This window comes from Nicotiana tomentosiformis, chromosome 8, assembly GCF_000390325.3.
Source record: "Nicotiana tomentosiformis chromosome 8, ASM39032v3, whole genome shotgun sequence".
In the NCBI taxonomy this organism is placed as follows: Eukaryota; Viridiplantae; Streptophyta; class Magnoliopsida; order Solanales; family Solanaceae; genus Nicotiana; species Nicotiana tomentosiformis.
In genome coordinates this window covers 6751798-6764107 of record NC_090819.1, presented here as the reverse complement: position 1 = coordinate 6764107, position 12310 = coordinate 6751798, and the positions used below count along the sequence as shown (strand labels likewise).

The 12310-nt window shown below is 40.6% G+C and overlaps 1 protein-coding gene across 1 annotated transcript; it reads left to right on the top strand.

Annotated features, from left to right (window-relative positions):
* Nucleotides 1-6695: 6695 nt before the first annotated feature.
* On the top strand, nt 6696-11546 carry LOC104121701 (tryptophan synthase beta chain 1). Its single transcript, XM_009633759.4, has 5 exons — nt 6696-7167; nt 8241-8597; nt 10275-10717; nt 10864-10958; nt 11164-11546. Exons 1-5 carry the CDS (start codon nt 6823-6825, stop codon nt 11337-11339), a joined length of 1416 nt encoding a protein of 471 aa, XP_009632054.1. The 5' UTR covers nt 6696-6822; the 3' UTR covers nt 11340-11546.
* The last annotated feature ends 764 nt before the right edge of the window (nt 11547-12310 follow it).

Genomic DNA, 12310 nt, shown 5'->3' with positions numbered 1-12310 from the left:
TCTCTTCTTTCGCACATTTCAATTTCCCGAATTTTACTAACTCCCAAAATTTCCAAAAATTTCGCCAGAGTTTCCTTTGTAACTGGGCCTATCCACCTGCCAGTGAATCCTAGAAACCAATCCTAACAACACATACATAATCCAATCAACGTAACATAACATGAAAACAATACTAACAGTGGCGTCATAAGCAATATATTTCTAGAAAATGAACGACATTAACATCAACTATTCAGGTGATATGTAACTCATAGCAGGTAAGCTCCCAACATCTTCATAAAATACAAAAATGAATGTTTAAATTAAAGATAATATTTTTGGGTCATCACAATATGGTACTTCATTCTTATGTTAGATATTGTCATTGGTCATGTGAGACCATTGGTGTTATTTTTGACTGTGGCCCTATATGTCTTTGTATTGTTGGGTTTTCTGCCAGACAGGTTGATAGTGACACAATTACAGAGGAGACTCTGCCGAAATTTCTATAAATATCTCTGAGTTTAACATTCGAGGACGAGTGTTTCTAACGGGGGGAGATTGTTACACCATGTGCGTCCCAAGGTGACGTAATGAATATGAAACTTGTTAATCATGATTTAAATAATTTTAAAGTCATAATATGGCTATATGTGATATTTGGATAGAAAATATGAAGTTTGGGAAAAATCGGATTAAAGTTGCGAAAAAATCGACTAAGGATTTTCCTTGTAAAAGAGCTTTTAGAGAAATAAATTTCATATACTATATGAGGTCTTTTTGGGACATATTATATACCAAATTGAAGGTCTTGGAATGTAGTTTCCAACTCTCTTAACCGTTCATTCATATGACACCCATATAAAAAGTTATAAGAGTTGGAAGAAGAGCTAATCATATGGTGGCAAGTAGTACCTTTTTGACTTTTAAGAAAAATGGGATATTTACATCCTATCTCGTCTCTTTCTCCATTTTTCGAGAGAGCACGCCCAAATAACACCCCTAACTTTACTCTTAAGCTCTCTACAAGAGCTTCAAACAAGATTATAATCCCGGGCATGAAATCAAGAAGCAATAACATTAAAACGATCCCTACGACGTAAGTATCACTATATCACCTCTCTTTTTCTTTGTAGTTTGAGTTTTGGAAAGTACTTCATAGTTAAGAAAACGTGAACTTTCTGTATTTAAGTGTTTAAATATCAAGGAATTTTGATAAATTCATTTCCTAATAGTTAGAACTCACGGGACGGTGATCGGAAGCCGTGAGTTCGAGTTATTTAACTTGTAATGGACTGTTTTGTTGGCTGTTTCGTGTTGCCTTTGGGCTGTATATTTTTTTTACTGTTTAATGGACTTTTGGAGGACAAATGGTGTGTAGAAACACCACATAATGACGAAATGGTGGGCTGGTCGTTCTTCGTTACATTTTATTTTTAGTTGTTTGACACTACTTTGCTTGTCGTTTTATATATGAAGTGATTAGGGTGTGTGGGCTGTTTTGTGATATATTGTGACGGAGATAAGGTTGGAAAATGATACTTACATGTTGTTATTGTTGTTTTCTTGGGTTTGTTGGTATATGGTATTGGAGGAGGGCCTAGTTACAGGGGAGATGCTGCCCAAATTTACGTAAACGAGCTACTAGTTTAAGTTGCAGACTTAGTCTTTATTAAGCACTGATTTTGAATCTCCTTATGATGTGGTAGATTGGGTTGAGTTGTTTGAAGAATTTCTTGGAAGGTATTAAGGACTCAACGAAGTTAAGGTATGTTAAGGCTATCCCTTCTTTCCTTTTGGCATGATCCATACGATACAAACTAAATGAGAAAATGCACAACTTTCATAAATGACTCTATTCATAGAAGTACTAGAAGTGCCTATGTTCTTGATTCCCCATGTATCCTATTATTCTATCATCTGTTCTTGGGTCTCAGAAAATACGTAAGTTAATAATGTTTATTTTTATGATATTAATCGAATTCATATTGATTTTATGACATACCGGAAGATCTTACGAACGTACTTCTTATGCATTTCATTCATTTATACATGTACATTGACCCATGACCAAATGGCATTATATACGCGTATATTATATGTATATGGGATATGAAAAAAGGTTACGACGTTATATACGCACCACCACCTGATCAGCTGGTATACGTTGATGATTTGCCCACAGTGACCGAGATGATATGATGGGATGCCCTCAGAGGCTTGATGATGTTATGAACGCATATACCTATGCATGGTATGACATTTATACGCATATGCATGGCATTGTAAATATTAAATAATTCACAGAGCTATTCAGGCTTACATGTCGAGTCCTTTACTCCATGTTTTTCTCATGACTTTTATTTACTGATGTTCATTCCTTACATACTCGGTACTTTATTTGTACTGACGTCCCTTTTGCCTAGGGACGTTGCGTTTCATGCCCGCAGATCCCGATAGACAGGTTGAGAGTCCTCCTAGTAGACTATAAGCTCAGCGGAAGATGTTGGTGCACTCCACTTGCTCCGGAGTTGCCTATTTGGCCAGTATGATTTAGACATGTATTGATTAGTATGGCGGGGCTATGTCCCGACTTTTATGAAATTATGTACCCTTAGAGGCTTGTAGACAAATGTCATGTATACGGATACTGGCATGGCCTTGTCGGCCTATGTTTTGAGTATATTAAGGATCATGCCGGCCTTATAGGCCAGTACGTCATATGTATAAGTCAGTATATCAAGTTGGGTCACCCTATATTGAGTATTTCCTCATGTTTTATTCTACTTATCTCACGACAGCCTCTCCGGCTCATTTACCTATGATAGTATGATACGAAAGATACGTTACGTTGGTACTCTGTTGAGTAAGGTACCGGGTGCCCGTCGTGGCCTATCAGTTTGGGTCGTGACATCTCCCTTCGAGACTGGCATTTAGTATGCTCGGCAACCTAGTTTGCTCGAGCCTGGGCAGCTTCGGCAACCTCCTTTGCACGAACCTGAGCAACTTCAGCGTCGGACCGGTAGACGGACACCATTGCATCAGCATTAGCCATGGGCGTTTCGACCTTCGATTTGGCCGCTGCAAGTTCTGTGGCCAGCCTCTCTCGATCGAAAGTTGTTGAATCCAACCGAGACTGGAACTCATCAATTTTATTGGCTTGCACCAAGGCTTTCTCTTTCAAGCTTTGGAGTTGGGTCTCAGCCGAGGCCAGTTGAGCTCGGGTAACTTTCTTTTCTGAGGCAAGGCAGTCCATGTTATTCTTCCACGCCTCAGCCTCCGCTTTCACTGCGTCCACTTCCTCACGAAGACGCACGATCACATCGAGCTTTCCCTGGACCTGTGGGACCGAATAGTTAGCCACCACGCCCGAGTCACTATCATTAACTTCAAAGATTCTTTTTACCTGCTCGGCCATATCAACTTGTTCTTTCTGATATGCTTCTAGCTCAACCCGAAGTCCTTTTACTTCCCCTTCTCTCTGCTCACTGAGAAACTTGAAGGCATCTCTCTCATCAGTAAGTCCTCGGTTTTCGGCTTCGTACCGGCTCAGCTCCCCTCGGGATCGGAAGAAAGTCTCGTGATGAAGCACAGAAGCCTACAAAAATAGAAAGAAAGAATTATACAAGGGGAGAAAAGTACAAGTATGAAAATTGACAAAGAAAATATGAACTTACCCGGTTTAGGGCCTGTTGGGCTTTGTTGAAAAGACAAGGCACTCTCACCTCATCCATCTGGGCTCGGTCTTATTCTGTGATAAAAAATCGGAGGTAGCTAGCCACCCCTACGGGGGCAGCAAGAACCCGGGCATCCTCCGGGACCGTGATAATGATTGTTCGCTTATGCCCGGGATTAGCACTAGAGGCTGGAAACCGATTGGTCAGTTTAAAACTCGAGGAAGCCTCGTCCGAGTCTTCTTCGGAGCCTCCAAGTCATTCAGATCAGTGACATCTTCTACCCCAATAAAATAACCACGGAAAGGATCTTTCTCTCCGTGGGATCCCTCCCCGTGACACGTCTCCACGGACTGAGCGTCGCGTATCATCAACTCAGAAAATGAAGGAAATGAGGGGGAATCCACGATTTCTATTACCCCAAGTGGGTCTTTTGGGGTGCCGCCTCCGTCTTGGGGAGCCTCAAGCCGGTTTCTGCACCGGCATCCACCGCCTTTTCAATGGTCTCTTCGCCCCGAGATAAAATATCTTCGATTTCTCTCGGCTCGGGAACTTGGGCCGAAGTATCCTCCTCGACCTCATCAATCCTAGACGGAGCAGTATCAACTCCCACTGGTTATGAAGATCTCCGAATCTCGGTGCTAACTCGCACACGGGCCACCAACCCGGAATCATCTTCTTCTTTTTTTTTCTTCTTCTTCTTCCCTTAGTCTTTGGACTGACTCCATAGTCAGTGGATTTGTGTTCCCCTTGGGTTTACAAGTTGTTCTCTTCTTGTGTTTTTGACCCTCGGAGTTCGAGGCCCTTTTCCTCTTATTCTCCTTTGCTGGTTTCGAAATAGGTGGTGAAACTTCTTCATCACCAGGCAGGGGTCTCATAGTCGCATCCTTTCCGAGACCTGCAAAAAGAGAAAGTAAGTAAACTCATGTTTGAGAAGATGCTTGAACGATAGGCAAATCGGTAAGTCAGGAAGAGGGCTTACAATGAGTACGAGCCTCCCACCGGCCCTTTGACAATCATGCCATGCACGCTCGATGTATGTTGACATCAAAACCAGGCTTCTAACCTAGTTCTTGAGGTGGGGAATCACACCCGGCATCTAAGCAACAACTGCATCGAGAAAAACACTAATAAGAAAGGATGAAGAAGTAAAAACAACGAACAGAAATTAAAGACGGAATCATACTTACGCTTCATATTCCACTTCTCAGGAAATGACATGCTCTCAGCCGGGATTAGGTCCGTGGTCTTCACCCGAATGAACTGGCCCATCCAACCCCGATCTTTGTCTTCATCTATACTCGAGATGAGCGCCTTAATGGCCCGACGTTGAAGCTTTATGAGCCCATCTCGATAGAGTCGAGGGCTATATAATCTGATGAGGTGGTCAAGGGTGAAAGCAAGCTCGTCGATTTTGCTCACGAAGATACGGAGTAGTGTCATGATCCTCCAGAAATAGGGGTGAATTTGCCTGAAGTTCACCTGGTATTTTTTGCAGAAGTCTAGGATGATCGGATCGAGGGGACCCAACATGAAAGGATAAGTATAAACACTTAGGAACCCTTCCAGGTGGTGATCGCTTCTTCTTGTGCCGGTATAACAACCTCTTTGTTTCCCCAGTTGCAATCTTTCTTCACCTGGTCGAGGAGGATTTTGGGTATCGAGCATATATATCTTGATACCAGGAACCGGTGAGGTTTTCTCGACCCTAAAGTCGGAATCTACGACACCCCCCCAAGAATAAGTTTTTCAGGGCGTGGCTCCACCACTGGTTTCTCGCCGGCCGGCCGAGATGAGGAAGCAGCCTCTTTCTGTGGAACAATTTTAGATGTCTTGGCCATTTAGTTTTTGTGGGCAAAGAAGAATGAAGATTGAAGTATTTGGTGTTTTAGGAAGAACAAGCAAAGAAACTCAAAAATTTGAAGATAGGAAGCTTTGAAGAAAGCAAAGAACTATGGAGATTGGAATGAAGAAGATTTGAAAGTAAAATTTGAAATAATGAAGAAGGGCGCTATTTATCGTTTTCACAATGATGGTTCAAAACTGGTAGTGGCCGACCGTCGACTGACGCGCATTAAATACCTGGGAAACTGTACCGAGGAGACGTTTCTGTCATTCCTACTGCTTATGTCACGACGATTACGTCATGATCGAAGGCTCAAATCGTTTCTTGTCATTACTCTCCAAAAACCGAGGGGATTATCTGTAAAGGTCAAAATCGTGCTTACCCGATTTTGTATAGTTAATCGAGACTGGGGTGGCAGACCGAGGTTCAATCTCAAGTTATATTGGATTGTTGCGTGAATAAATATTGCCTAGCTCGTGATTCAGGGATCGATCGAGACCAGCTAAGGTCGAGACCGAGAAGGATAGGGATCTAGCGAGATCAAAGGAAGCCTACTAAGTCGAATAACAGAAAGCCGAGGAATCCGTGACCGGGCGAGGATTGTGGTGGAGATCTCGGCATATATCAAGTCAAGACCGGTTGATTAGCCAATCAGAAGATTTCTTTATGTATTTAGAATTGTACCATATGTAGAACTCCTCTACTATATAAATGGGGATTGACGCATAACAAAGCAAGATATTACATTTTCTCTCTTAAGCTCTCTTATTCAGTTGTTCAGTTCTTGCTTCTCAATAATATACTCAGTTGGTTCGAGGGCGACCTAGCTCGAGAGCCAAAGTTGCGCGTTACATTGGTTTGCTTCATTTTACAGTTAATTTCTAATTTCAATTCTTATATTTCTTAGTTTGTGCCAAATGAAATCACATATCCTTAAAACACTTACAAATTTAATTATTATCCGATTTTAAGGGTAAACAATAATTCATTCACGATGGACACATTTTTAACTTTGTGTAGTATTTATATGCTAATACTAATATATAATAATATAGATAAATATAGATATAGATAATTAAATCTAAGGCATCTTAATATTAATTAAATCTAAGTGGCGGACCGACTGGCTGAGACTATACGAGAGGCGCTCGTATCATACATAATGAATGTGTTTGTTGTTCGGTCAGAAATAGGATTTTGTGAAAGGCAAAACGAGCCACGTTTCACAATATTCCCTATTTAAACTATTCGTCCCCTCTTGTTACTCTCAAAAGACAAAAAGTAGAATTCCAACTTTTTATTACTAATTCTTATCATTCAAACATGGCCTTCTCCTCCTCCACTGCTCAAACAGCTTCACCTCTATCCTCCAAACATTGCTGCCGCCTCTCGTCCTCCGCCGCCTCCTCCGCCTCTTACTTCCCTAAATTCCAAATACCCTTCAAATTCGACAAAACTACATCTTGCCCTTCCTCAATTTCCTGTGTCCTTACCAAACAGGAATCAATGGCGGCTCAAGAGGCTGCTGAACCAGCGGTTCTCCTGCGTCCCGATTCGTTTGGCCGGTTTGGTAAATTTGGCGGGAAATACGTACCTGAAACCCTAATGCACGCTCTTGACGAGCTTGAGACCGCCTTCAAATCGCTCGCTACCGACGAAGCTTTTCAGGTTCTCGCTGATTTTTTATATTTTGTATATATAATTCCAGTTGCATAAAATTTTCAAATTGGTGGTTTGAATTCGTTTTCCTTAAATTACAATTATTTTGTATTGAACTGATTGAATATTGATTGGTGATTTGATTTCATATCGTTTGGTCGCTTTTGTAATTTTTATTATATTTTGACCCTGCATTGTGCCGTAGGATATGCTAAACAAATTGAAAATGCGATATAGCTGACAACAATTTTCAGGAATTAGTGCTTTATCGATCTTCTACATTTTTCTACTTGCAGTTCAATAAGAGTGGGCTATGCAAGGGTGTTCATAGTCTATATTTTAATCAATAACAAGTAATATTTTACCCTGTATACAATATAATCTTTCGGCCAAGGGTGTTCAGTTGACCACCCTTGGTCACACATGCTTAGCCCCTGGCTACTTGACTAACTTGGGATAGGGAAGAGTAGGCATATACCACAAGCAGCATCTCCCATGTATTTTTTGCAAAGAGGATGCTTTCAATTGTGCGAACGCCAAGGCCAAGGCTTACCCTCGGTATCGGGATTGATAAGTGGCGCAATTCGTGCTGTATATCCCTCTTAAACTACTAGTTCAATCGAGTCATCAACCTTGATTAGCGAAGTAAGTTGGTAATGTAAAGTTTATGTCTTTCTACCTCTTGAATATATTGGACCCAAGTAAGGCCGATATTCAACTAGCAAATGCAATTCCTTTTCTTGAAAAGTTCTGTAGCCCTGACAACAATGGGTAGGATAGTGTGTACCTACCCTTATCCCTACCTTGCAGAGAGGCTGTTTCTAGAAGACGCTCGGCTTAGTATAAAAGAAGTTATTTTGCTGTGGCAAGAAAGGCTTTTCATACAGTATTTATCAAATTACAGGAGTGAAACCTTTGTTAGACTTTCAGCACAGTTCAAGTCTTTCTTCTGAAAAAGCAATTTTAGCTATGACTTTTTCTTTTTGTTAACACCTCTTTTCCCCCCCATCCTATTTGTTGTGAAGGCTTATGATGTCCTACGTAAAGCGTCTAATCTTTTAATTAATTTATGCTGTCTGCAGAAAGAGCTAGATGGAATATTGAGAGATTATGTAGGCAGAGAGAGCCCTCTTTATTTTGCAGAGAGACTTACTGAGCACTACAAACGTCCAGACGGCGAAGGACCATTGATCTACCTGAAAAGGGAAGATCTTAACCACACGGGTGCCCACAAAATCAATAATGCTGTTGCCCAAGCTTTGCTTGCCAAGCGCTTGGGCAAGAAACGCATCATTGCTGAGACAGGCGCCGGTCAGCATGGTGTTGCTACTGCTACTGTTTGTGCTCGCTTTGGTTTGGAATGTATTATCTACATGGGTGCTCAAGATATGGAGAGACAAGCACTAAATGTCTTCAGAATGCGGCTGCTTGGAGCTGAGGTTTGTTTCCGACGATTATGAGTTATGTGATGTGTTCTTAGCTTATCTACGAGATTATTGGAAAGTTGCAAATAATTTACTTACTGACTTTTCTGTTCAGTGAAATTCACCTGTGTTCCTTTCATTAATTTGTCGTTTAAATTGTGTGGTAACTTCTCTATGCCCACTTAAATGCATGTTTACTACATATATACACCCCTCACCCCCCACACACAACCAAATTGAATGTCAACCTTTCTTCTTTAATGTTCGTCAATGAATGTTCATTTTCTCATAAAAACATTTGCCAAACACTCGAAACAAAGGGGAGAAAAGGCTAGAAGGGGTGTTCTTTCCTTTTTCTAAAGCAACTTTTTTTAATGTTCTTTCATAAGAAATGGAAGGGCCCGGCATCTTCTCACCGTGTAAAATCAAACTAGAATTTTAATTTTGGTAGGAAGGAGTAAGTTTTCTCTTGCATCTGATGCTTAATTGGAGTTGTGACGTGGTAAGTGCAGTCCATAGTTTCAGTGACCAAAAGTTTGAGCTCCGAATATCGGTAAATGGGAGGAATTAGTATCTGATACAATTCTGATGATGTGGAACATATCATGAGAGTATATGTATATAGATAGGGAGAGGGAGTTACTTTTAAAATCTATGAACGAGCGAAATGAATGCACACGCAAATGCAAGGAAGAAGTTTACCTGGAAATTGTGTTGTTGCAACACCTGTGAAAGCCATCACTGTCTTTTTTATTTCACCTTCTAAAAGACCATCTTGGAGGAAGCTGACTCACTCATCTGGAAGGGGCAAAAAAAGGGTTTATTCTCAGTCAGGTTATGTTACAAGTTGCTAAACAATGGAACAAACTGCTGCCCCCACTCCTCCAGTGGCCTTGAAAGATGATACGGAAATCAAGAGCCCCATATAAAGTTGCATGCTTTATGTGGGGAGCTGCCCATGAAGCTTGCCTTGCCCAGAATAATTTACAGAGAAGAGGGATAACCATGTACAACAGGTGCTTTTGTGCAACAGGGAAGAGGAGACCACCAACCATTTGTTCCTGCATTGTATTACGGCAACACAGCTGTGTGGTACCTGTTCTGCAGCATTTTTGAACAGCATTTGATAATGCCAAAGTCAATCAGACAACATTTGGATTGGGTGGGGAAATTGCAACCTTCACATATCTCTTAAAAGAGCTGGAGGACAATCTCAACATGTGTCTGTTTGATACAAAGGAAAGAGGGGAACTTAAGGTGTTTTGAAGACAGAACTAGATCAATTCAGATTCTAAAATACAGATGTTTAGGCTTGCTGGCATCTTCTTTTGTATTGTATAGAGGGGCCTCTCGTTTTGTAATGTCCAACATTAGCTTAGTGCTTGGCTGCTTCTATTTATAAAATATAACTTACTGATAAAAAGGACCACCCCAAGTGGGCTAACAACTGGACTCATCTAAAGCATGTACCCACACAGTATATCTGAAACATAATAAAAATGAAAAAGTAGTATTTTGGTTGCTGGTTACCTTTGGCTTCCTTTTCTTCCTCTTCGCTACATGTCAAATTGCAAACTATAGCTTCTATATTCGATATAAGAATGACTGCATTCTCAAAGTGTTTGAACCAGTTTTTTATTAATTGATCATAAAGAGCTATTCTTGATTTCATTTTCCATAATTTTCATGCAGGTTAGAGGAGTCCACTCCGGGACTGCTACGCTCAAGGATGCCACTTCAGAGGCTATAAGGGATTGGGTTACAAATGTTGAAACAACTCATTACATACTTGGATCTGTTGCAGGACCACATCCGTACCCCATGATGGTAAGAGAGTTCCATGCGGTGATTGGTAAAGAAACAAGGAAGCAAGCATTGGAAAAATGGGGCGGGAAACCAGACGTGCTTGTTGCATGTGTTGGTGGAGGCTCAAATGCTATGGGACTGTTTCATGAGTTTGTTGATGATAAAGATGTTAGGTTGATTGGGGTAGAGGCTGCCGGATTTGGTATAGATAGTGGAAAACATGCTGCAACTTTGACTAAGGGAGAGGTCGGAGTACTGCACGGAGCTATGAGCTATCTGCTGCAAGATGAAGATGGGCAGATAGTTGAGCCCCATTCTATCAGTGCCGGGTAATAACTTTTTTTCTTCTGGGTTCATGAATTTGTTTATTTTTGTTAGAATCAAAGTTGGAACAGGTCATTTCCCTGTAGATCTTTACAGCGACTCACTGGTTCATGTTTGCTTTTCTTTTCTTCTCCTCCTTGTGGCATACTAGATTGGATTACCCTGGAGTTGGGCCAGAGCACAGTTTTTTGAAAGATTTAGGACGAGCAGAGTATTACAGCATTACAGATGAGGAGGCTTTAGAAGGTGACTGTTGACTTTCTACTTGTTCTTAATTCCGAGCTTGATTTCTGCTTGGGTTCCATTGAACTCACTCTCTTTTAGTGTTTAGCTGAGGACTAAGACAAAAAGAATACAAATGGCTTGCGCTTGGTTTTAACTTTTGTAATTGCTTCTGCTGGTACCATTTAAGTTTCACTGATTTTTCCTGCTGTCCGAATGCTCTTTGCAGCCTTCAAGAGATTATCTCGGTTAGAGGGCATTATTCCTGCCCTGGAAACATCTCATGCACTGGCTTACTTGGAGAAGTTGTGTCCAACTCTACCCAATGGAACTAAGGTGGTGCTCAACTGCAGTGGCAGAGGAGATAAGGATGTTCACACAGCTATTAATTATTTGAAGGTTTAATTGAATCCTTATGGATTTATTGTACTTTAGGAAATTGAGTGAAACAAGTTTGTTGTACTCGCTGTACTTTAGGAAACTGAGTTAAACACAAGTTTATTGTATGGCCAAATGCCCTTCTGATGAATAAAAACTGAGTTAAACAGGTTTATTGTATGGCCAAATGCCCTTCTGATGAATAAAGATTTTTCTTGAAAAGTTTTTGTTTGAGTTGCTGGTGTGCTGCTTGTTTTATCTCATTAGAAACACGCTAAGTGTCGTTTGGTTGGTGGTGATTGGGGAGATAAGGGATAACAATTTCGGGATAAAATGTGCGATTATCTTATCCTACATTTGGTTATGAACTTATGAGTATCAATTAGTCCCGGAAATTATTTTGTACTAAAATAGTCGGATTAGCTATCTCATATAGAAGGTCTAGCTTTCGCACCCGTTAACTTAATATATTGTTGTTACTATTGTTTGCTACTTGTTGCTTTGTCTCCACTGTTCCTTGAGCCGAAATCTATCGGAAACTTTATAAGGTAGGATTAAGATCTGCGTACACACTACTCTCCTCACACCCCATTTATAGAAATACACCGGTTTGTTATTGTTGTTGTATATAGAAGTTCTAGCTTTGTCATATCTACCAAATTCTACGGGGCTGATGTAGCATAAACTAAAAAGTATATAGAAGTTCTAGCTTCCTCATATCTACCAAATTCTATGGGGCTGATGTAGCATAAACTAAAAGAAGAAATGTCCCTAGTCTTTTTTACAAAGTGAGAGTTGTCTAGACACAAATACAAAAATTCTATGTCCTAGTCTTTTTTACAAAATGTGAGTTGTCTAGACACAAATACAAAAATTCAAATCGGGAGCCGTGAGATCATTCACACTAAATTAAGCTAGCGTTTGACCATAAATTTTCAAATTTGTTCTGAAAAATCTGATTTGGGTGAAGTTTGGTTTGAAGATGAAAATGTGTTTGG